Source organism: Carettochelys insculpta, chromosome 18 (assembly GCF_033958435.1).
Source record: "Carettochelys insculpta isolate YL-2023 chromosome 18, ASM3395843v1, whole genome shotgun sequence".
Taxonomy (NCBI): domain Eukaryota; kingdom Metazoa; phylum Chordata; order Testudines; family Carettochelyidae; genus Carettochelys; species Carettochelys insculpta.
Window position 1 is genome coordinate 7,185,873 of NC_134154.1, and position 26,935 is coordinate 7,212,807.

A 26,935-nucleotide genomic window follows, 5' to 3' on the forward strand; every position below is an offset into this window, starting at 1 on the left:
AATGAGGGGGGATGGATTGCACCCTCAGCAAGTTTGCAGATTTTACTAAGATGGGGAAGAGGTAGATATGCTGGAGGGTAGGGAGAGGGTCCAGAGTGACCTAGACAAATTGGAAGACTGGGCCAAAAGAAAATCTGAAGAGGTTTAACAGGACAAATGCAGAGTCCTTCACTTGGAATGGAAGAATCCCAAGCACTGCTACAGGTTGGGGGCTGGCTGGCTAAGCAGCAGTTCTGCAGAAAAGGACCTGGGAAATTAAAATGAATTAGAAGCTAGACATGAGTCAACAATGTGTCCTTGTAGCCAAACATCATATTGGGCTGCTTTATTTGGAGCATAGCCACCAGCTGTAGGGAAGTAATTATTTCCCTTTATTCAACACTGGTGAGGCCCCATCTGGAATATTGTGACCAATTCTGGGTTCCCTGTTACAAAAAGAATGTGGACTCATTTGAGAGAAGCCAGCAGAGGGCAACAAAAATGATTTGGGGGCTGGAGGACATGATTTATGAGGAGAGGCTCAGGGATGTTACTTGGCTCCTATGAGTGGCAGGGAGCTGGGAACCAGGTGGCAACCTGGCTTTCAGCTCCCTTCTGCTCTGAGTTCCCACAAGGGGGGGAGCCAGGCTGCTGCCTGGTGTGCAGCTCCCTGCCAGTCCTGGGAGCTGGGAAACTGACCAATGCAGCAGCGCTGGTCAGTTTCCCGACTCCCCCAACTTGCGCAAAATTCGATTCACATGTGGTTGCTCAGGAATGCAACGTACGCATAAGTCAGGGGTTTACTGTATACGCTTTTGACAACAAGACCAATTAACCATTGGAACAAGTTACCAAGAGTTTTGGTGGATTCTTCATCATTGGCAAGTTTCAAATCAACATTAGATTAAAAAAATCTGTTCTAGAAATCAAGTTCTAGAAACTTGAGCAAGTTCTCTAGCCTGTGTTGTACAGGATGTCAGTGGCCCTTCTGGCATTGTAATTTATTGGAAGACATTAAAAACTAATTTAATATTCTTTTTTTTTTTTAAAAGAAATTTCTACTATATACACATCAGTAGTTCCCCCGGGTTCTGGATGTTTTTCAATCACAGTAGACGACAGTCTCGGTCTTAGGAAAGTCTGAAATAACTCTGGCTGAAATCCTAGTTGTTGTTTCCCTTAACCAAAAAAAAAGTGCAATGGTTGCTAGTGAGGCTAGGGTGGCTCTGCTAGGAATTTGGTATGGTGCCAGTGGTTAATGGCTCTTTTGTTCACCATTATTACCATTTGTATTGTGTTCAGACCCAGAATGTATCCTTTGCTTTCTAACCGTGTAGTATAAAGTCTTTCCCAGTAACAATCTATTCTAGAAGCCTAACCATTTTACACTCCTTACAGTTTAGTAGTGTATTTGTGTAATTTAGGTTATGAGCTAAATACACTTGTAGCCTGTAGGATCAGCCGCTAAATGTTTATAAAGTGAGTAGGGGTATCATTATTATGAGAAAAGGTGCAGTTATATTTGCTACAAATTAGTATAACTAGCTTTACCGGAACGTCTTTTTAATACCATACAAAGACTAACTTTTTTATGTGGCTCTAAACACTAAAATCACTTTGGTTTTCCAGGATTTTTCATATGTTTACAAAGTTCCATTGTTTCAACCTTTTGTGGGCTCCTCTATGTTTGCTCCATTGAAAATACTGCCAAGCCAGTGCCTGCTACCTCTGAAGATACCAGATGCCTGTATGTACAGGCCTTCTTGGGCAGTTCCTCCGAAAATTGAACAACTTCCCATGCCACCTGCAGCCACTTTCATCAGAGATGGATACAAGTATGTACAAGCATTGCAATTGACAATGAAATTCATTGTACCCATATCTAGATCTATCATAACTAGACACTTAGGCTGTGTCTACACTTGCCCCCTCTTCCAGAAGAGACATGGTAATGAGCGTAGCAGAAGATGCAAATGAGGGGTGGATAAAATATCTCATGCCTCATTTACATATTCTCACAAGATCGCACTTCTGGAAGATCTCCTTCTGGAAGTAAAGCTGCCATGCAGACCATGCTCCTTTGGAAGGAAACAGGGATCCTTCCAAAGGAAATCCCCATTCTGGAATACCCTTCTTACGCAAACATTTGGAAATTCAGATCTGGAGAAGTGGGTCTGTCCCACAAAAGCTCATCACTGCAGAAATAATGTTGTTCGCCTTTAAGGTGGTACAGAACTGCTTTTTTGGTTTTGTGGAGATACAGACTAACATAGGTACCTCTCCGAGACTGTGCTTACAGTCATTCTTGTGCAGGTGACCAGCATAAATGATACATAGCTGTTGATGGTTGAATGTGACTTATGTGGTATGTAGGTCTCTGATATCCCTTTGAGGAAGGACGAATTTCCCCTCGTGTTAGTTTTGTGAGCGCACACAATTCTTCCATGTGATCCTCTTCTTCCTGAACTGGTCACATAAGTTGACAGTTCAATGTGTGTGTTGATTTCTATATATTCTGAAATTGCTGTGCTTCTCTCTGCTATAATGTATAGTGGTGCTGTGCCCTATATACAAGTTTCCCATTAAATGAATAAATGAGAAATTTTCATCCCCAGCATATTTTTCAGAAGTTAACACTGTTTACGGAAGAAATTTATTGCCGCAGATATTGAAACTTAGTAGGAATTTAAACAATTTAATACATAAAACCTCTTAAAAGCTCTCTCTGTATATATAGTGGAAGAGTCTTCTGTTGCTCTGAATAAATGTATAGGCTTGTATCTTTTTAAATCTAACCCTAAGTCCTTGAAATCGGGCTGTCTCCAGTTCCAAAGGATCTTCCAGTGCTCTCAAAAGAAGCATAAAAAAGAAATTACAAATCCTTGATACAACTTAAGAAGAAAATAGTTTATCAGGCTTTGTCCAATAGAAACTGCTTCTAACGGTAACCGAGATTATTAATTGCAGGTATTTGTTGAAAAAACAGTCTTTTATTTTCAGTGTAATCCAATTAGAGTGAAGATCATTATTTCACCCTTATTACTTCACGCTTTTTCCGGAGTGGTGATTCCCAATCAGGATTTCTAGGTCACCCTTGTCATTAATCTGTGATATTCACTGTTCCTTAGATTCACAACTCTTATAAACCTTTTTCCATTTTTCCCAGTCTTTGATTTGGGCACAGGTCAGACCAAGGTAACAGAATGATTCTAAAAAATCAGGTCTTTACTACAGTACCTGTTCAAGCTGCTAATGAAATGTGATCCTTAAATTAATCTTTATGTTTCTACTCCTTCATCAACAGACAGATTGCGGTCTTACATTTTATATGCTATCTTTCAGGAATACATTTGAAGAGAAAAATTATTAGCTGTGAGGAAGAGAAATGTTATAAAGATCTTATTAATTTGAACAATTATGTTGTCCTTAATATGAAGACTTATGATAAAATTGTGTTTCTTACTGTAGTATGTCACTCCAAAGAGAGGAGGTCAGTTGTGGGAATATATGGTCACATTCTAGTCCCCAAAATTTGGCAGATAATGGCAAAACTGTCAGTAAAAAGGAGTCTGATAGCAAATGGTGACCTAGAAATACCACTGTCACTGTCTTGTGAACGAGTCTGTGCCAGGAAGTGTTACCTTGTGCTGTAAGCTATGAAATACTAAATAAAGGCTGCCTTTACTGTATGTAAAACGCTTCTGTCAACTAGGTACCATCAAAGAAACATTAAAGCTTCACAAAAATAATCAGAAGAATTATTTCTATCAAGAATAACTGAAGTTAATTTACTACTGATATTTTAAAACACATAGGCCATGTCTACACTTGCTCCCCTCTTAGAAGGGGGAATGGTAATCAGGCTGCTGGGAGATTACTAATGAAGTGCTGCGATGCATATGCAGCACTCCATTAAGCTAATTCTCCCCTGTGGCAACTTCAGAGTGTCAAATTTTGGGGAGTTAAAGGCACTGTGAAGTAGCGCAGGCACTTGGAACTGCCTGCAGCTACGTGGCATTACGGCACTTCAAAGTTCGACACTTTGAAGGTGCCGCGGGGGAGAATTAGCCTAATGAAGTGCTGCAAATGCACCACAGCACTTCATTAGTAATCTCTCAGCAGCCTGATTAGCATACCCCCTTCGAAGAAGGGTGCAAGTGTAGACATAGCCGTAGACAGTTAAACTAATTATTTCTAAAGGAAGTTTAAAATACTGAACAACTATATGAAATTTCATGTCCCTGATTTTTGCACGTTGCACTACAGATTTCTTCAGAGAGAGCTGCATAATGAATTCACTGAGATAATGTTCTCCCCTTCCCCAAGAAGTGCCTAAACTATTGAAATCACATTAATTTCATAATTCATTTCGGGTCCTTCTGAATAAGACATCAGGTTATAACAGATACTTAGCTTGTAATTTTGAAAACAGTGTAAGGGGTTTTCTATATTGATTTGGTTTGGTTTTTCTTTTCTTTTTTTTGCTGATGAGACCTTGAAAGTGTTGACAGAGAAGAGTGTCTTGAATACAATGATATGAGAGGGAAGTCTAAAGGTTCTTTACTGTGGTCTTAGTAGAACTATTGCATCTGTGTGCCATCAACAGTGAAACTTTTGAATCCTGTATTTTTTGCAGCAATGTGCCTAGTGTTGGGAGCCTGACAGATCAAGACTATCTTCAGATGAACACTCCCCAAATGAATACACCAGTGACATTAAACAGTGCTGCCCCAGCCAGCAACAGTGGGGCAGGAGTACTGCCATCCCCAGCAACTCCCCGCTTCTCTGTCCCTACACCACGTACACCCAGAACCCCTAGGACTCCTAGAGGTGGGGGCACTGCCAGCGGGCAAGGATCTGTAAAATATGACAGCACAGATCAAGGATCACCAGCTTCTACTCCTTCTACAACACGACCGCTTAATTCTGTGGAGCCAGCCACTGTCCAGCCAATTCCAGAAGCCCACAGCCTATATGTCACTCTGATTCTTTCAGATTCCGTGTTGAACATCTTTAAAGATCGCAACTTTGATAGCTGTTGTATATGCGCATGTAACATGAATATTAAAGGTGCAGATGTAGGGCTGTACATCCCAGATTCCTCTAACGAGGACCAGTACCGCTGCACTTGTGGATTTAGTGCAATTATGAACCGCAAACTAGGTTACAACTCTGGGCTTTTTATTGAGGATGAATTGGATATTTTTGGCAAGACCTCGGATATTGGCCAGGCTGCAGAGAGGAGGCTGATGATGTGCCAGACCACTTTATTTCCTCAGATAGGAGAAGGAACTAGGAGAGGACAAGAACACCCCATGAGTCTCCTTCTCCTTCTTCAGAATCAGCACACACAGCCTTTCACCTCTCTGAGCTGCTTGGACTACATGTCCTCCAATAACTGGCAGACTCTTCCCTATATGAACTGGAGTTATGACAGAGTGCAAGCAGATAGTAATGATTCCTGGATAGAGTGCTTCAACGCCCTGGAGCAAGGAAGGCAGTATGTGGATAATCCAACTGGTGGAAAAGTGGATGAAGCCTTAGTAAGAAGTGCTACTGTACACTCTTGGCCTCACAGTAATGGTAAGATTCACAGAAGAAGAGTTGTCTGTCTTTAGTTCAAAAACCTGAGTTAATTTTGGAATTTTATTTTTAACTTGCCAGTGTAAGACAGCATCAGTTAAACTTAATGGGAGAAAGTGCACTCTTAAGGAACAGGAATAGATACATTATTTGCTGAACTTTCTAAAACCATAGGTAAAAATACTGGTAAATTTCCATCTTCCTTCCAGCGTGCTGTAAGACTTTTCAGAGTCACAAATTCATACCGGTTCTTTAGGGTTTTTTAGTTTTGTTTTGTTGTGTTCTGGAATGCAGGTCACACTTTGTTCTAGCTTTCTTCAATGAGGCTATGGCACATAGTCTTTGAACATGAAAGCTGCGTCTACACGTGCACGCTACTTCGAAGTAGCGGCAGTAACTTCGAAATAGCGCCCGTCACGTCTACACGTGTTGGGCGCTATTTCGAAGTTGAAATCGACGTTAGGCGGCGAGACGTCGAAGTCGCTAACCCCATGAGCGGATGGGAATAGCGCCCTACTTCGACGTTCAACATCGAAGTAGGGACGTGTAGACGATCCGCGTCCCGCAACATCGAAATAGCGGGGTCCTCCATGGCGGCCATCAGCTGGGGGGTTGAGAGATACTCTCTCTCCAGCCCTTGCGGGGCTCTGTGGTCACCGTGTGCAGCAGCCCTTAGCCCAGGGCTTCTGGCTGCTGCTGCTGCAGCTGGGGGTCCGTGCTGCATATACAGGGTCTGCAACTAGTTGTTGGCTCTGTGTATCTTGCACTGTTTAATGAAAGTGTGTCTGGGAGGGGCCCTTTAAGGGAGCGACTTGCTGTTGAGTCCGCCCCGTGACCCTGTCTGCAGCTGTGCCTGGCTCCCTTATTTCGATGTGTGCTACTTTGCCGTGTAGACGTTCCCTCGCTGTGCCTATTTCGATGTTGGGCTGAGCAACGTCGAAGTTGAACATCGACGTTGCCAGCCCTGGAGGACGTGTAGACGTTATTCATCGAAATAGCCTATTTCGATGTCGCAACATCGAAATAAGCTATTTCGAAGTTGGGTGCACGTGTAGACGTAGCCGAAGTGTGTAATCACCAAACAAGGATTACTCTTTGAAACAATACCAACTGGAAAAAATGTGAATTTGTAAGTGAAATATAATGTGTGTATTTATTAAAGCACCCTCAAATTCTTTATGGACTTGACTTAAAAGATTTTTTTTAACCTTTAAGCAGCTTTGTACCTTGAAACAAACTTTAAACAAACAAAAGTCTAGATAACATTTTATACAAGGATATTTTGAAAATAACACATCAAACAACACGGTTAGACTAAGCTTTCTAGAAAGACATAATTTAAATTCTGCTTCACTACTTACAAGAGGAGCATAGGCAAGGTAAAGGAATCACAAGTCAAAATAAACTTATGCCCCCTTTTTCTCACCAGAAATGTGATTCATACCTCTTTGTCATTTGTAGTACTGGACATCAGCATGCTGTCCTCCCAGGATGTGGTGCGTATGCTACTGTCCCTACAGCCCTTTCTTCAGGATGCCATCCAGAAGAAGCGGACAGGAAGGACCTGGGAGAACATTCAGCATGTACAGGGACCCCTCACCTGGCAGCAGTTCCATAAGATGGCAGGACGGGGAACATATGGTACAGTTTTTGCGCAACGGCAGTGTTCACATGAAGTCTGTTTCCTTACACTTGTGCATGTGAGCATGTTCTTTGCTGGAAAGAGCATAAGAACAAGTGTCTTCTTGGATGGCATTTCATTGTGTTTAATTTTTGAAGAATATTCTTGAGTAGTAGGGGGGTTTTACCTTCCATGATGACTGACACTGGAGGTGGCCTTAAACACCCTAAACCTTGGTGGTGAACAAAATCCTTGTGTGGATTTAATTTTGGCTTGGACCTGTGGCTAGTACACTGAATAATGGGAAGCATAGAACCTCTTAAATAAAACCAGATCCCTAGATATAAGATTTCAAGTGTTCTAAAATACCATAGTGCTGATATGTTTGTAATTAAATACCTCCTGATTACAAGTGAGACTTCTAATTAGAAATATATTTGACAGAACACATACTAAGTGAGAGCAAACGAACGATTGACCTTTAAACATAATTTTAACTTTTCCTGTGTTTGCCTGTATTTTATGTGAAATTCCGTCTGGATCAGTTTTTGTATCATCTTGTTCTCCTTTGCCATGATGCCTCAATTCTCTCCTTTCCCTGTTCTGACACAACATAATGCTGATTTCTCATTTGACTGTGACAGGCTGGAGGAACTACTGATGCAAATGCAACTCTGCCACATGACAAATACATCTAGCCTTTTTTCCAACATTTGTAAATACAGGTTAACATTGAACAGTCAGGATTTGCCCCCAGTTAGCCTACACTAACAGAGAGCTAGCTGTGCTAGTCTATATACTATCAATCCAAAAAAGCAGTCCAGTAGCACGTTAGAGACTAATAAAATAATTTATTAGGTGATGAGCTTTTGTGGAGAAGTGGGTCTGTCCCATGAAAGCTCATCACCTAATAAATTATTTTGTTAGTCTTTAAAATGCTACAGGACTGCTTTTTTGTATTGTTAGCCTACACTGTAGCTGAAATGACTACATTTTCCCCTACATGTTAGAACAGTAGGTCTCTGTAGTGAGTATGTGGTAATGGTTGGTGAATGCTGACTTTTTAATCATTTATATTTCTCTGAAAATTGCCAGCGTATATTTGGGTTCACATTCTCCAAGCAATAGCAGGCTATAATGGTATTTCTTTTTAGCTAGCATAATCTCTAATGACATTGCTTGTATGAGATCTGAGATTTGTTGTTATGATGATCCTCTCATTTGTCTCCGTGATTGTTTTATTAACTTAAATCACTTGGCTTAGAAATCAACATTATCCTCGATGGGAGCTACGGTTTTCTTTGGTTGCTCATGTTGCCAGCAACTGAAGCAAGGAACGTTAGTTCCTGTGAATTCATGTCATTGCTTTTCTTTAGGTTGAAAGGACATATATGAAATGTGGTTATACCATCATTTATACAGGGCAAAACCACTCCTTTATAACAACACAAGTTCAGTCCTCAAGAAGGCCCTGAAATTTTGGCAGAATGTATATTTACAGTACACTAGAAGATATTTTATTGCAATCTTTTAGAGGAATTATAGCAGCGATGCTTGTATTGGCTTCTTGTACTTTCACTGACTGACCTCTGATTTTATGATAGTTCACAAGTATGATATAAATCTTTCTGCCTATAATTAAGGACCGTTACCTGAGGAAAAGGACCATGGAAGGACATTGTTAATATGTACTGTGGCTTCATCATGCCTGCAGGTTCAGGCGTTCAGAAAATTCACTATGATAAAAGATGATTGATTTACAATATTGGGCTAGAAAGAGCTCATATGCTGTTGTACCAGTGCTCCTTTACAGTTCAAGTGGTTCTGTAATGCCATCTTCTTTTGTTACCAGGTTCTGAGGAGTCTCCTGAGCCTCTTCCGATCCCCACTTTACTGGTGGGTTACGACAAGGACTTCCTGACAATCTCTCCATTCTCCTTGCCGTTCTGGGAGAGGCTATTGCTAGACCCATATGGGGGCCATCGGGATGTTGCGTATATTGTGCTGTGTCCAGAAAATGAGGCCTTGCTCGATGGAGCCAAAACTTTCTTCAGGGACTTGAGTGCTGTATATGAGGTTAGAAAGAGGGACTGTTACAAATTGTTTAGACATAATTATCATTCCTGTTTTAGCAGCACGTTCACAGTTGGGCTAAGTTTATATTACCACCTTTTTAAGCTGTCTTAAACTTTTTAAACCTTAAGTGTTTTAAATAATGTTACAGGATTTTCTTCAGTTTAAGAGGAATTTTTTCACTTTCAAAAGACAGGAAAAAATATCATCTAATAGAACTGCACTTATCCTTTTGCATGTTTACTCCATTTAAGACAAAATTCAGCCTTACAATAGAGTTCTTAAGTGCGGCTGCTACTTAAGCAGAAAGAAACAAGGCGTATTCACCTGAAGGCTGAAAATAGCTGAGCAGTAGGAACAGTCTAATAGTAAGATGCAGTAAGATGTAGGACTACAAGTAGAAAGAGTAGACTTATAAATAACTCTGAAATAAAGGAAAATCTGAAAAGTAAAGTGGAAGGGGGTATTTCATAGCACTTCTTGTACAGCATATCCTGCAAGGGCAAGCAGTACCTATACAAGATGCTCCTCACACATCTGGTAACAAAGTCGGACATCTACAACTTTTCTGCTCTCTGGTAGTAAAAAGGGAGGAGCCAGACTACAGCAGGAGATGTAAGGGATGACCCAGGCTAAATGACATATACCTAAAGCAAAGCAGCTGAACTTTAGCCACTGTATTTAAGACTGATTCATTTTCTTGCATGCACTTTGATCCTCATCAGGAGTGACAGGAGTATACTTGAAATCTGTGAACCAGTGGCCGCACTACAACTAAGCCCAGTTGTGTAGTCGGCAGATGGAGGATGTTGTTGCTACATCGGTATAAGGACCCTGTGGATAGGATTTCCAAAAGCACTCAGCACTGACCTAACCCAACACTGGGTCTTTTTGAAAATACCATCCATGTACCAAAGAACAAGGTTCCAACTGTGGATTGTTCACCTTGATCATGTAGGGGATACCCCCGTAATTTGCCTTCTCTGTCTCACACCTTTGCAGCAGCAGCAGCATTTAGGTAGACAGGTGGGAACATATTTTTGAGAAGTCTGACCTGGTGGATTTTCCATGTTTTTACCCAGGAGGGATGTATGAACTGACAGGTCACTCAAATTTAAAAACAAATGTTAATGTGGTAATATAGAAGCTGTGATAGTCCTGTTTCAGAAAGCCCTGTTAGTCCTTTTTATTTCCAGGGAAGAAAGTGAAAACCATTGTCTTCTAGACATAAAGATTCTAGTTTAATTTTTGTAATGTCAGAATTTAAAATGGGAACTCAGTGTGAGAGGTGATTTCTTACTCTGTTCTATAGGAATGTGATATTCATACTGGGAGCTCAGATACATATTCTGAATCACTGCAAGCATTTTACAGTATGCTACTCTTTTTAGAAGGAGAATGGGATCAAGTAAATCTCATCTCAAGTAAATGTAAATCTCATGAACATCACCAAAGCAAGCAGTAGTTTGTATTAATTACAGTTGCAAAAAAGTACTTCTCTAGAGAACAGAACTTCTCCCATTGTATGAATAAATTTAACATTTTCTTCACAAGCTTCAGCAGATACATCACTTAAAATCCTATGGGGGAAAACGCCTCTCCAAACAGTTCTACTTCTCTACATTATCAGGAGGGAATGATAGCACTGAGAGACGTTCATTGTGAATAATCTGTTTAGAGTAATGACAGAAGCCTCATCACTTACACTGTTGCAAGTAGACTGGACAAAGAAAAAGCCTATACCGTGAGAAACAGTCCTTCACTGGTCACTAGTTACAGATAAGATGATCAAATAGCTCTTTTTCAGTGTTTTCTCTAATTTTTTATGTCCATGTGTGGAATGACTTTTGTTATGTGTACCAGTACCAATATGGAGGTGATGTATCACATAACAGTGTCATTTGGCACACGGACAGTGTGTGGTAGGAGTGGGGCTGAGGGTTGGGGTGCAAGAGGGTAAGAGTTCCAGCTGACAGTACAAGCTGTGGAGTGGGACAAGGATGAAGGATTCAAGACATGGAAGGAAACTCAAGGCTGGGGCAAATGGTTGGGGAACAGGGTAAGGGCTCTGGTTGGGAGCTTGGGCTCTTGGGTGGGGCTGATGATGAAGGGTTTGGGGTGCATGCTGCCCCAGGGAGAGAGGACTCAGCCCTCTCATTGCAGTAGCTCAAGCCAAATCAGGGTACATTTCCACAGCCATGGCATTTCCAGCAGGCACGCATGGGGGAGGCTGCTTGTTCCCCTGGTGGGGCAGGTAAGGGCTAGGCAGAGTCCCCACGCAGGGAAGGGGCGCCCATCCCTTGGCCGGCGTAGCTCCATGCAGGGGCCAACAGGAAAAGATGCCTCTTCTGTTGCTGCTGCAGTTCTGTGCCGAGGCCAGGAGACAGAGGTACCTATCTCCCACATAAAGCGGCTTCAGGATTTGGGAAGAAGCCTCTCTCACTGGTGCAGGTCTGAGCCCCTGAGTGTGGGGCTGAATAGGGAGCTGTGCAGTCATACAGCTCAGAGAGAAATTAGCTCTTTTCCATTTCTAGTTCCTGTGGTAAGAGCAAAAGAATCTAAAATACATGGTGCCTTAGATCAAAGAAACACAAAATGACTTTCAGGGAACTATCACTTTTTCTCCTACTGAATAGGGGTGACAGAATAGGCAGTCTAAACCAGAAGAACTTTAGTAAAGCTACTGAATCAACAAGAATTCTTCCCTGTTTATCATGTATCAAAAGGTTTTCTTGAGTTGGTCACCTGGGCTCTTCTAGACCTTTGCACCGACAGAGTCAGTTGTGTGGCTAAGAAGAGTTTTAAATGTACCAATCTCCTGCTGTCTCCGGAAGTGAAATTGATCCTTTTACTCACCTGGGTTTGGGTCCCTCTTAGGCCGGAGAACTCCATTTATCCACCTCTTCATGACCTTGTTCTGTGTATTATCCAAGCAACCAGAGTACACAGGGCCAGAAGCAAGCGATGTCTCTTGTGGCCACGAGATGGGGCTGCAGTCTTGCGCTTTTCTGTTGTCCAGATTATCTGAATTTTTGATTATCCTGTCTGGCCCCAGTCCTAGTTAGATTAGATAAATGGGGTTTTGCGGTATTTAATTGGCAAATGAGTGCCTGTTTCCCAATCTATAGGAGTAGCATTTCTTTTATTATCCACAAGGATGCAGTACTATTTAGCAGTCAGAGCTCATGCAGTTGAAGGCCCTTAATTAAAGAAACTGGTGCTTTCTCAGACCTGCAGACTTGACACACAAACCCAGACTCTTGTCAGTCTGACTATATATGTAGAATTTATAGGACGCTATAGCCGTAGCTCCGTGGTCAATGTACGTAAAGTCAGCAAGAGATGAAAGAATGCAGCTTTCTTTTTTATAATTGCAGATTTGTACTGTGTGGGGCTGACTGGAGAGGGCATGATACTGCAAACCAGTCTGTTTATCTAGTTACTCTTTTTGTTCTTTGCGCGTGGCTTCTTGTTACAAATATTTCTCCTTGTGCCGCCAGATGTGTAGGCTTGGCCAACACAAACCAATCTGCAAAGTGTTACGTGATGGAATCATGCGGGTGGGAAAAACCATGGCGCAGAAGTTGACAGATGAGCTAGTGAGCGAATGGTTTAACCAGCCTTGGGGCAGTGAGGAGTGTGACAATCATTCCAGACTCAAACTTTATGCGCAAGTTTGCCGGCATCACCTAGGTAAGTGAGGTTGGGTTAGGATGAAAATAAGATACTTGGGGTTATTGGGGAACAGAAACAACTTTCCTTTTGAATGAATTTATGAGCTATAAAATGATTTTAAAAATAGCTTTGTGGGAATCCATTTTAACGGTCGCTTTGTGATTTCCATGTTACATCTGTTGACTTTACAGGTAAAAAGATGTATGTTTTCTAACTGCCAGCCTTGTAAATTCATCTTAGATTGAAAAGCCAATTTGTGTGTTCCTGCTGAGAAATCAGTGTACTATTGCTCATCTGACCCAAAGGGCCTCTTACATGGGTTTAACCGTACATATTGAACTATTAGCGGGTTAATCACTACACCTGGGATGTAGTGTCAGGTCACTGTGATTGAATGGTTTATCTCATGCCTTACAGAGATTAGGACTAGTTCATAGGAACTCAATCCAGCATACTAAATTAATACCTATGGAAAGGTATGAGACTTACTACCTGTGAGTTGACTGAATTGACTGGAAGAATGTGTAATGGGTATTTCTTGTCCCTGGATGAGGAAAGCATGCCCACTTTTGTTCTAAATGGCTTGGACCTAGGCTGAGAGAGGACCCATATCTCCTTATGTGATTGCTTGGCAATTTATTGTTTGCATTATCATTGAGGAGCCCTAGTCATGAAGCAGACCCCTGTTGTGCTACACACTATAGTTCAATTGCAAAATAGAAAGAGGTGCTGCCTCAAAGAGTGGAGAATACAAGTTATACAAAAGACATCCTGTAGATCCAGACAGATGATAGAGCACAGGAAAACAATGAGACAGTGCTAGTCTGCATAGCAGGTGATTGTCTCACAACATCAGCGGCTAAATTGTTCATGAATTTAGATCAACCGCGGTGTACAAGTTGAGAACCTCTGATGCAGTGCTAGTGGGGAGGTTGTTTTCAGTGAAGTCCTGAAATTAGTGTGCCCAGCCATCTTCTCTGTCAGTCAGTACTGGAGTTCTGCTCACTGTGAGGACTGACCTGACAGGCTTTGGAGAAAGGGAAGTTCAGGAAGTATTCAGGGCTTGGCTGGGGTGGGGGGTGAGTTATAATAGGTTAATTAGTAGAGGGATCATTTAATTATTTTGTTTAAAAGTTATAAAAAAAAGTAACTGGAGCATGCATGGGAACTCTGTACCAATTAGACTTAAATAAATAATTTACCATTCAAAAAATAATAACTAACTCGTACAGTATTTATTTTCAGTAAATCTCAAAGCCCTTTCAAAGGAAGTAAATATTGTTATCCATATTTTAAAGAAGAGGTAGACCCATTTCAGCCAGTTTCTGGGATCCAATTGCGCTCTTCTTGGTACAGAAGTTTTGGTGGTGAATGGGAGTGGTAAAGATTGCTCTAAACCATGTTCTTGCCTAGGTTAGGCCCAAACTGTCTCTTAGCATAATGCAGAGTGGCACTAGAACTCAAGTAACACCAACTGAAGCAGACCTGAATGTAAAAAAAAAAAGAATCCTGTGGCACTGAGCATCAGAACTTGGGTTAACAGATTCCAGCTTGTACTACAGGGCTAAAATTAGCAATGGAGATTAGATCCCAGGCTCCAGCCCAAGCAGAAGTGTCTACTCTGCTCGTCGTAGCCCCACAGTACAAGACCCATGAGCCCAAGTCAGTTAAACCAGGCTCTGAGACTCATTGGCATAGTGGTTGTGTGGGGGTGCACACATACATAGTTACTCCCGAAGTGCTCTGAGATGCTGTGCTGCCTGTTCAGAGCCGTCCCATCCACAGGACGAACTGGGGCAGCCCCCCTGACCCTGCACTTTGGGGGCCCTGTGGTGGCCACTCTAGCTGTACTGTAGATGGGCAGAGGGAGCAGGGTGTGATGGTGGCGTCAGACAATGGCAGCAGCAGAGTGCCAGCTCCCCTTTGCTCCAGATGTCCCACCCTGCCACTCTCACCACGGCGCTGGCGTGAGGAGCAGCTTGCTCCACTCCACTGCACCACTCCCTCCCAGCAGTAAGCTGCAGCAGAGTGGAGTAGATCTGGGCAAGTGCATAGGGTGTCAAGGGAAGGGGGAGCCCCTGATGTTGCCACTTTGTCCTGTTCCAGATAATCCCCAGCCTAGTTGGTTGGGGAGGGAGTAAAGGGGCAGGTTGGGGGTGAAGCAGAGGGAAGGGTGGGGCCTGCAGCATGGGGGTAGGAGTGGGAATTGCCCCAGGGCTGCACACCTGGGGCACAATGGTGAGGTTTGCCCCAGGCCCTGCCTCCCGTCTTGGGATGGCCCTGGGGCCGGCTGTTGTGCTATCTGTGCCCTTGGTAGAAGCATAGAGAAAGCAAAAACCATTTATCTATAACAATTGCTGGTATTTCACTATTTTCAGTTTACCTTTTTTTTCATTTCCCACATAGCTGGGCAGAACCCTCAGCTTACTGATTAATACAATGGGTACTCCATGCTCATATCCAGAAGCATGCAGAATGTGCTCAGTCCATGAATTTGCATAGGGAGCAACCATAATTTAATTAAATCTCCCAGAATTTAATGTAAATTTGTGTAAAAAAGGCTTGGGCTGACAGAGATAAAGATGCCCTCTTAAATAGCTGTTCTGAACTGGGAAGTAATTCATTTAGTTGTTTGTAAAGTTGAATGTCATCTACAGGCACAAATGCAATGTTATCCCGTTGCAATCTAACCCAAAATAATGACATGTCAATAGTAATGTTGATTTACTTCCCCTTCTCTTCACACTGCAGGAACTCTGCAAAGCCAAGCCTGTACTTCTAGTTGAATCACATTATTAAAAGGCAGTCATTGCAGAATTGATTCTACAATTAAATATTTATAATGCAAATTATATAGAACACTTTTTCTTCTCCCTCAAAGCCTAGTACTATACGACTTCCTGGGGTTTGGTATGATGTGGTAGTAGTAGTAGTAAGTCTCTGCCACTCCCACATCTTGGAATACAGGCCATGGCCTGTCCGAAGCCGGGATGAGAGAGGAGGAGGGTTGGTCATAGGACTACCACCTCCAGCCCGTAAAAGAATCCCAGCTACAAAAACATGTGATCTGATACGTAACATTAATCTACTTCTGTGTTTGTACATTCTTCCAGCACCTTACTTAGCCACTCTGCAGCTCGACAGCAGCCTGTTGATACCACCTAAATACCAAACCTCAGCCCCAGCAAGCCAAGGACAAGCAATGCCTGGGAACACTGGACCTGTACCCCCAAATTCAACATGTCTGCCAGCTCCTGGGGCCCCACCAACAGGCAATTCCTTTAATTCCACGTCCAATGGTGGGACTACTAACCTTGCAGCAGGAAGCAGTTCAGCAGCTGGATCCTCTGTGCCGCAGTTGTCAGCGTCTTCCTCAACGTCCAGCATTAACCAGATGAACACTACCTCCTCTTCAGGGTTTAGTGGAATTGTGGGTCAAGGTCAGAATAGCAGCACTGGGGGAAATTCTACAGACCGACCCCCAGGGAGCACAGGGTCTGGAGGAGAGACAGAAGCTGGACAGAATTTATCACAGCAGCAGCAACAGCAAGAAGGACAGGAAAAGTAAGTTACTAAATACATGAATGAGCCCACATTACTAGTTCAGTTCCTTAATGTGTACGTACACTGCAGCTGGTCTGCATCGGATTTACAGCCTCGTAGGGCTTGGAGTGTGGGGATGTACCATTATTGTGTGTAGCTGCCTGAGAGATACTGTGTGCTGATCTTGTTTGTTTGAAGATCTATGTGCTGAGCTCGTTTGCTTGAAGAATCATATGTTGAGGCTAGCAGCGTGCAAGGTGAGGTTGAGAGTTTCTTAACAAAGCTTGATACCTAATCCTTTTCACACCCGTCAAGCGTTAACCAGGGAGCAGGGCTATCCAGGAAGGCCAGGGGTAGAGGAGCTAGCAAAGAGGAGCAATTAACAGGAAGCTAGCCAATGACCCAGAAGGGCTAGGAAAGAGATCCTGTAGGCAAATTCAGGCTGCTAGGGAAGAGACAGAAATCCAGGGCCACAATGATAATATTCTCTGGAGTGCTTCCTGTTCCACACGCAGGGCCTGTTAGACCGTCAGAATTGCAGAGTTTCTGCGTGTGGATGAGACAGTGGTGTCAGGAGGAGAGATTTAGATTTATTCAAAACTGCGTGAACTTTTGAAAAAGGAGAAGCTTATACAGGAAGGATGAGCTCCACTGTAACCAAAATAGGACCATATTGCTGGCACTTAAAATTCAAAAAGTTGTAGAGCAGTGTTTAAACTAAAAGCTGGGGGAACATTGACCGCTGTGGAGAAGCATATTGATAGGACAGCAGGCCCACCAATAGGAGGGGCAAGTGGGGCAGCTGTCCCAGGGCCTGGCATTTCAAAGAGGCTTGGAGTTTCAGCCACCCCTGCTGCTGGTTTGGAAGTGCATGTGGCCAGAGCTCCAGGCTGCTTGGAAGTGCTTCAGAAGTGCTGGTCTGCATGGCTCTAAGGTGGGAAGGGAGCCTCAGCACTGTGATTCGGGGCAATAAGGCTAACTGCCTTAGACCTTGCCCATTCCTCCCTTGGCCCCACCCCTTCTGTGACCGGGCCGCCTCCCCACTTGCCTTAGGGCCCTCAGTGGCTGTCAGCTATGCCTTTGGGCAGAGAGACACCTTACGGGAGGGTCTATGAATGGAGATTATCCATGTCCTGCTAAAGACGAGAGGATGGAAGAAAAGGTAATGGGGAAGATTGGATGAGAAACAGTCAAACATAAAAGAGTTCCATCCAGTCAGGTCAGGAAACGGCAGACAGCTAAATAGTGACAAATTTTTAAAATGCTTATATACAAATGCTAGAAGTCTAAATAATAAGATGGATGATAAACTAGAGTGCCTCATATTAAATGAGGATATTGATATAACAGACATCACAGAAACTTGGTGGAATGAGGATAATAAATGGGACACAGTCATGCCAGGGTACAAAATGTATCAGAAGGACGGAACAAATTGTTCGGGGGGGCGGGAGGAGTGGCACTATATGTGAAAGAAAACAGAAACAAATGAAATAAAAATAGTAAATGACCCAAACTGCACCATGGAATCTCTATGGATAGTAATTCCATGTTCTTAACAAAAAGAATATAGCAGTAGGGGTGTGTTATTAACCACCTGACCAGGTTAGTGATGATAATTGTGAAATGCTATGGGAGATTAGAGAGACTATAAAAAAATAGTAATAATGGGTAATTTCAACTATTCCCATATTGACTGAGTACACATCTCAGGAGGAAATACAGAAATAAGATTTCTTGACACTTTAAATGACTGCTTCTTGGAGCACCTAATTCTGGAACCCACAAGAAGAAAGGCAATTCTTGATTTGGTCCTCAATGAAGTGCAGGATTTGGTCGAAGAGGTGGCTATAGCTGAAATGCTTGGAAGTAATGACCATAATATAATTAAATTTAACATCCCTGTGGTGGGGAAAAAATGACAGTAGCCCAGTGCAGTGGCATTTAATTTCAGAAAGGGGTACTACACAAAAAAGAGGAGGTTAAACAGAAATTAAAAGGAGCAGTGACAAAAGTAAAAGCCCCTGCAAGCTGCATGGATACTTTTTGAAAGACACCATAATAGAGGGTCAGCTTGAATGTATACCTCCAAATTGAAAAACACAGCAAGAGAGCCAAAAAAGTGCGACTGTGGTTTAATAACCAAGTACATGAAACAATGAGAGATAAAAAAGGCATCATTTACAAAGTGGAAGTTAAATCCTGGTGAGGAAAATAGAAAGGAGCGTAAACTCTGTCAAATGAAGTGTAAAAATATAATTAGGAAGGCCAAAAAGGAATTTGAAGAAAAGATAGCCAAAAACTCAGAGTAATATATTTTTTTTAAAAAAATTACATCAATCTGAAGCAGAAAGCCTGCTAAAGAACCACTGGATGATCGAGACACTGAAGGCGCTCTTGAGGACAATAATGTCATTGCTGAGAAACTAAATTAATTCTTTGCAACCATCACCAGGATGTTAGGGAGATTTCCAAATCTAAGCTCATTCTTTTTAGGTGACAGATCTGAGGAATTGTCCCAGATTGAAGCGTCATTAGGGGAGATTTTGGAACAAAATTGATAAACAGTAGTAAGTCACTGGGACCAGATGGCGTTCCCCCAGGAGTTCTGAAAGAACTCAAATGTGAAATTGCAGAACTACTAACTGTGGTTCGTAATCCTTTAAATTGTCTTCTGTATCAAATGACTGGAAGATAGCTAATGTGATGCCAGTCTTTAAAAAGGCCTCTAGAGGTGATCCTGGCAATTACAAATCAGTAAATCTAATGTCAGTCCTGGGAAGATTAGTTGAAACTTTACTAAAGAACAGAGTTACCAGACACATGGATGATCCTAATTTGTTTGGGAACACTCAGTCTGGTTTCTGTAAAGGGAAATCATGCCTCATTGATCTGCTAGAATTCTTTGAGGGGGTAAACGAGATGTGGACAAGGGGAATCCAGTGGACATAGCCATGGTGTCCAACCAGTTCTAAAGAAGTCACCTACAGTAGTGAATTAGCCATGTTATCCTGAAAATATATTTATTGTTTGAACCAACTATTCACGCTCAACCAGCCAAATAGCCACATGTGGCTAGTAGCCAGAGTTTTGGGCACCACAGGATAGTTGTACTTAGATTTCCAGAAAACCTTTGACGAGGTCCCTCACCAAACACACTTTAAATAAAGTAAGCAGTCATGGGATAGGAGAGAAGGTCCTCTCAGTAATTAATAACTGGTTAAAAGAAAAGGAAAGAAAAAAAAGCAGGAATAAGTGGTCAGCTTTCAGAATGAGGGGGTAATTAGTGATGGCCTGCAGGGGTCTGTACTGGAACCTATCCTATTCAACATATTCATAAATGATTTGGAGAAAGGGGTAAATAGAGAGGTGGCAAAATTTGCAGATGATACCAAACTGCTCAAGAAAGTTAAGTCCAAAACAGACTGTGAAGAGCTCCAAAAGGATCTCTCAAAACTAGGTGACTGGGAAACAAAATGACAGATGAATTTTAAGTTGATAAACGCAAAGTATTGCACATTGGAAAACATAATCCTAAATATACGCACACAATTATTGGGACTAGATTAACTATAACCACTCAGTGGGAGGAATAGAGAGATTGGAGGAAAACGTAAAGGGAGGGAACGTTCCACTTTGTGAGAGATCTTGAAGTCATTGTGGATAGTTCCCTGAAATTATCCACTTAATGTGCAGCAACAGTCAAAAAGCAAACACAACGTTAGGAATCATTAAAAAAGGGTAGAGAATAAGACAGAGAATATCTTATTGCCTCTATATAAATCCATATATGCCCAAATCCTCAATACCAGGTATAAATGTTGTCATCTCATCTCAGAAAATATCTTGGCATTGGAAAAAGTTCAGAAAAGGGCAACAAAAATAATTAGGGGTTTGGAACAGCTGTTTTATGAGGAGAGATTACACAGATTTAGAAAAGAAAAGACAAAGGATGGGTTCATGATAGAGATCTATAAAATCGTGACTGATGTGGAAAAAGTAAAAAAAGGAAAAGTTATTTATTTGTTCCCATATCACAAGAACTAGGGGTCACCAAATGAAATTAATAGGTAATAGGTTTAAACAAAACAAAAGGAAGTATTCCTTCATGCTACGCACAGTCAACCTGTGGAACTCCATGCCAGAGGATGTTGTGAAGATAATGACTTTAACAGGGTTCAAAACAGAGCTAGACGGTATACATCCATCAGTTGCTATTAGCCAGGAGGATGCGTAATAATGATGTCCCAAGGCTGTGTTTGTCAGACTGAAAATGAATGACGGGAGGGATCACTTGATGATTACCTGTTGTGTTCATTCCTCTGGGATGTCTGGCATTGGCTACTGTCGGAAGACAGGATACTGAGCTATTTGGACCTTTGGTCTGACTAGTATGGCTGTTCTAATGTAGCCTGGCCTCTGGCACCCTGCAAGAGTGGACCATCCTAGAAGCTGGGCTTCAACCTGCACCTGAGCCTGAACATCTGCATCATGCTTTTACAGCCCCACATCCCATGGGCCCAAATTAGCAGACATGAGGCAGCCCTCAGATCTTTCGTTGCAATATAGATATTGTCCTATCTTCCTGCATTCATGACTCCTTCCCTTAAGCCACATGGACATTTCCTGAAATTGCAGGAGTTAATTGTTTTCTCCACCACCATCCAGAGATGCTGTTGTGGCAGTTGTGAGTGCAACAGCTGTCTGATATAACAGAGTGGGTGAATTTTATTGATCTTTTGCAGTCATTGAAATGAGTTTCATTGTTTCATATTATTTAGTTAGGCTCAAATTAGACCCACAATTTTTTCTTAGCTGTTTGCCAGACTAAGTGTCATTCCGTGTATATAGATCTGTTAGATGCTTTAAATAATTCTACATTGATGTTATTTCTTAAACACATTCTGGCTTTACAGCATTTCTAAATTACTCTCCAACTAGGAACCAGTATACACTTGTACAATGTCAGGGAGTAGATTTCAGGGATAAGCAGATTTCAGCTTGGGGCTTCTAAAGAATTGTCATAAACAGGAGAATGTAAAACATTATTTTAAAAATTAGAAAAATACATTGCCACCTTGTAAAAATTCTGTTTATCTGAAGCAGATTCTTCTTGGTCAGCAGTTTTTCCTCTCACTTTTGCAATAACTCTATTAAGATGTAGGTGTTATGCTAATAAATTATCATAACACAATGGGTTAATGAGCTCATTTCCTCTAACAAATTCAAATCTAGTTGTTGTTACACTTCTGTTCAGTGGTTTAGGCAAAATCTGCCACACTAGCTGGCACCTCAGCAGAGAGTATGTTGATTAAACTCCTTTCTCTCCTCTTCATGTTGGTCTCTTCTTTTCCCAGTTGAGGCGCTTTCACAGGGAACAGTGTGGGGAAGCCTTCGCTGCCAGGGCTGTACATTCTTCTGTGAACAGACCAAGGAGGCCTTCAGTCACCCGTCATCTTTCCAGCTTTCTCCAGGAATAAACAATTTGAATAGGAATGACCTCAAGCAGAAAATAGTTCTATACTGTCATTCAGTGATTTAATCCTAATAATTTCTTGTACACGTTCTTCAGAGCTAGATTGTTCTGTATATTTTAGATGGGGTTGTTTCACTCTTTTAGCACTCACCTTTAACAAATTATTAAGAGATACTTCAGTACATGATGTACTCCTTTGAGTAACTATAACTTCATATCAGTCATTGCTCCCAGACTACTTTTAGTTTTATTTTCCAGTGCAAAAAGCAGGCCTCCCCTTCAGACTTTTTCCTGGCACACCCACACCCTTTGAGCAAAACAATAATTATATTTTGTAATTTGCTTATGCACTTAACAATACTTGTGTCTCTAGTGTTACAGAGAGAGAGAGAATAGGAATTCCCACTGACCCAGAATCTGCAGACAGCCATGCCTATCCTCCAGCAGTTGTCATCTATATGGTGGATCCTTTTACCTATACTGCAGATGAGGAATCTGCCTCAGCCAACTACTGGCTGCTGAGTTTGATGCGATGCTACACAGAAATGTTGGATAATTTGCCTGACAACATGAGGAATTCTTTCATTCTCCAGGTAATATTTTTAACCTTTTTACTTTAGCGATTCATTCTACCACATCAAATGTTTGCAGGATACAAAAAGATGCAAAATGAAAGCTGGAATACTATGTTTGAACATAATACCCAGTGTAAATGTTTAGATGACATTTACAAAATATGTTTTATTAAATAAATGCACAAGTAATATGTTAAAATAGTATGCTGCTTGGGATATAATGGAGAAAATTTAGTTAAGGAAACACAGTATTCCTACAACATTTCTTTCATGTCTGTCCCACTACATGTGTTCTTTGCTGGGTGATCCCTGAACAGCGGGTTGTACTCCATACCGAAAAGAATGTAATGGCATATTCCTAGAAAACAAATGTTGTAGCTGTTTTTATTATGAATCTCTTTACTTTGTGTATTTTTCTTCTCAGCCTCTTAATTGTATTCACTTTTAAGGGGCTTGGTTTTTTTTAACATCTCCACTGGATTGATAAGAAGATATCAAAAATGAAATAACTATAGGTTGAACTGCTCTAATATGGCACCCTCGGGATTTGACCAGTGCCAGATGAGAGAATTTGCTAGACCACAGGAAGGCAATATTGTCTAGCAGCATCACCAATGCTTGCTTTGCTTACTTGTCTCTTAGAAGATAAGTGGGGGTAAATTACAGCTAAATAACACAGAATACCAAGTGCAACGACTGGTTGCTAGAAGCAAACTTTATGGGACCACAGGAAACTCGGCTATGGCTAGCTAAAATCATGCTAGATTATGGATGTTGCCTGATGAGAGTTCTGGATTAGAGAGGTGAAACCCGTATCATCCTTTCAGTATCTGAAATAAGTACACTTAAGTCTCAATTTGTGTAAAACAATTAATAAACTTGCCTGTTTTCAATTCCTCGTGTGTTTTTTGCATATCTGTAGTTTGTTTTTGATATACAGCATTTTGCCAAGCAAACAAAAATGTTAATGGATTTAATGTAGAGAAGAAGTATAAAGAGGAGTCCTGCTACTTACATTGTGTTATAAACAAATTAATCAATTAAACACTGATATTTAAATTTAGTGGACAATATACACCAATCAGAGTTCATATGGCCTATCACCACAGATAATGCTCTTTAGTATTAGTTATTGTTATTACAGGTTAAACATCTCCAATCTGGCACTCTGTCATCCAGCAACATCTCTAATCCAGCAGGATTTTACTTAGCCAGACAACCACTTTTCATGGGTGTCGCCGTTTCCCATGGCCCCATAAAGTTTGTTTACAGCTACCAATCCTGGCTCTCAGTGTTCTGTGCTTTTGTTTAGCTGCTGTTTACCCTACATGTGTTCTAAGAACCCAGTGAGCAGTGGAAGTGTTGGCAATGTGATAGAAAATATTGACCTCACATTGTTGGGCAAATTCACTTGTCCGGCACCAGTCAGGTCCCAAGGGTGCCATACGACGGAGGTTCAACCTGTATGTATGTAGGGTTTTGATTTGCATGCATCTTCAATATCATATGTAGACTGCATGTCCTCTGTCACAGACAAGCCAGCCATCTGACCTGACCTCCACTTACAAGCTTCTGGTTTCACTGAGAATAAACATAAATACTATCCCACAGTCTTAGGGTATTTATTTTAAATGCCAAACAGTTCCTCTCCTTAACGCACTCCAGGAAGTTGTACCACATAACAAGGTGTTTGCCCTTCACAAACTGCAGTATGAAGCCAAAAAGTTGAGTGGAGCCAGAGGAGGAATTTAGCAAAGGGGACTTAGGTGAGCAATCATCTCTTTCTTCTTCTGTTCAGTGGTATCTACAAAGAAATTAACATAGGAAACCAGTTTTCACTTTGAACCTCTGGTCAGCCAGTCAGTATACCTCAGATTTGTTAGTTCAGTTTCTTGTCCAGAGGACAAATAGTTGCATGTTACTTGGTTTTGGGAGGACCTGAGCTGCAGGGCAGTAGGATATTTTTTTTTCTAGCCTCTTCTGAGGTACAACCATGAAAATAAACTATGAGCTATTTGATGTATTGATGTCAAGCTCAGAAATACTTGGACCATTCAATACTATAAGGCCCCAGTCCTGACTAAAGCTTGTGGTCACTACCGTAATAGAAATACAGTGGTAATATATAATGTGTGTGTTGTTGCTAAAAGAAAAATGAATGCTATGTCCAAATAAACCAGAAATTGACTTGTTTTATTGGATATCGTTGCGGTGGAAAATAAGCTCTTTCGGTATTTTTAATCCTGATTTTTATTATTTGTACATAAATATGCAGATTGTGCCTTGCCAGTACATGCTGCAGACAATGAAGGATGAACAGGTTTTCTACATTCAGCACTTGAAGTCTTTGGCATTCTCAGTGTACTGCCAGTGTAGGCGACCGTTGCCCACACAGATCCACATCAAGTCTCTTACTGGCTTTGGGCCAGCTGCCAGCACTGAGATGACCCTCCAGAACGCTGAGGTTAGTACTCATACCAAGACAACAAGGAGTCACATTCAGGAACTGATCTGATTTTTCAGAATCCAGAAAAAAATGAGCAGGGAAACTCCTGGAGTAACTATCATCTGTGTTCCTTTTTGAGGTGTTAGGGGTGATGATGATGTAGGGCAAGGAAACACAAGTGAATATGGGCTTACTTTTATTTATATTTACCTAAACAAATATAAAACACTTAGCAAGGATTCCCTGAACCCAGGATATTAATTTAAAATGCAGTTCCAAAATCATTATGAAACGAAAGTATTAGCACATTTGTTCAAATACACACATCCATCAGGAATCAAAAACAAATAATCCAAATTAGAGTCTGCACATTTCTGAGAATTCCCAGGATCGGCCTCAGTCCTCCTGTCCCCCCAAAAACCAGAATGTCTCTTCAAACAGACCCTGCAACATGCTCTAAACGTCATATAGTTTTGACCAAGGGGAACTGTAAATTCCAAAGAAATGTGTTTCACACAAACCTCTCTGCCAGCAACTCCCTTACCTCTTCTGGTGGAGGTCCAACACAAGAACCTTTACTACTGCTCATGTGGTGCATTTTATAATAGTGCCATGACAATACGGCATTATTTTATAATGCCACGCCTGATCTTCTCCAGGTTATGTGGTCCATGAGGGAGGAAGGAGGACTAAACAAGAGTGGAAAGGATCACCATGAAAGAGGATGGGATAATAGAGTCGAATGGGCAAATAGTGGTAGAGAGGAGAAGGGAGAGCAACAAATGAATTTTGATAAGGAAAGAGAGCGAGAGAGTGAAAGCAGGCATGGGGTCCTGCTCCAACATGTATAGGAAACTGGTACATTACTTTTCTTTCTTTCTCCTCTGACTGATTTATTCTTTGTTTGCCATATTTTTACTTTTTCAATGAGACAAAAGAAGATCAAATTACCAGCACAAGAAAAGTAACATTTTTCACATGTAATTGTTTGTATTCATTATACCACAAATGTGCCTTCTCCATTATATGTGTACTTCTCATCCATCCCTCTGGATGGCCCATCTTCCAAACGTAATCTTAGTTAACTGAAAAGTTAGACAAGACAGCCTGTCCATTCCTAGATCATATACTATAGAGCACCTATCGAGTAAACTCATTTGCTTTATAATGCCTTTAGTAATACAACATAAAGTTTGAGGAAGAGGAGGACATTACTCTCGGGGCATGCATTCTTTCAGGGGTGATTGAAAGAATTTACTTACAGAAGCAGAACTGAATTAATGCTTTAATTAATTGATGGTTGAACAATCCTAAAGGGTATCCTTCAAAATCTGGTACTTTTGTCACTTAAGTGAGTTGGTGATTATAGTAGAACTGATTAGCAGCAGCTCTGACACTGAAACTTCCAAGAAAGGTTGGAATTTGGATTTAAAAGAAAAACAAAGGTTTCTACTTTGCAGAATATCAGGTACTTCGCATTCATATTATGATTGCCATTCATCACACTTTTTACATGAGATTACAGCAGCACCATCTACATACAAGCCTATTTTAAAAGATTAATAACTTATGATTCTCACCAGTGTTTATGAGTTACCAACTTATCGCTAACACAAATATTTCTTAGATCTAATTTTTCAGTAGCCTGCATATATATTTAGCACAATTAGCAATTAAAAACAAGCCTGGGAGTTAGAATATCTGGGTTTAAAATCCTGCCTCTGACGCAGACTTTCTGTGCAGCTCTGGGCATGTCGCAGCAGCTGTGCCTCTGTTTCCTTGTCCACAAAAGGAAGAAAAAAGTTCAGGAATATTTATAAATAAATTATAGTATAAGTGACATCTTAAAAAAATGCCACATCTGAGAGATTGTCTGAATTAGGTGACATTTGTAAATGATGATGGCTTTTGGCGTTCATCAGTTTTACTGTGAATTCCTTGACTTCTAATTGTTTCTTGCACCA

The 26,935-nt window shown here is 41.3% G+C and overlaps 1 protein-coding gene across 2 annotated transcripts in view; it reads left to right on the top strand.

Moving 5' to 3' along the window:
* Positions 1-26,935, top strand: part of MED13L (mediator complex subunit 13L) — a 333,854-nt gene that overhangs the window by 269,147 nt on the left and 37,772 nt on the right. For both annotated transcript variants that reach the window (XM_075012327.1, XM_075012328.1), the window contains exons 16-23: positions 1,609-1,814; positions 4,616-5,562; positions 7,024-7,203; positions 9,036-9,259; positions 12,757-12,949; positions 16,045-16,495; positions 22,324-22,543; positions 24,801-24,989. In XM_075012327.1, the coding sequence (XP_074868428.1) occupies positions 1,609-1,814; positions 4,616-5,562; positions 7,024-7,203; positions 9,036-9,259; positions 12,757-12,949; positions 16,045-16,495; positions 22,324-22,543; positions 24,801-24,989 (2,610 nt within the window). The remainder of the gene's footprint in view (positions 1-1,608; positions 1,815-4,615; positions 5,563-7,023; positions 7,204-9,035; positions 9,260-12,756; positions 12,950-16,044; positions 16,496-22,323; positions 22,544-24,800; positions 24,990-26,935) is intronic.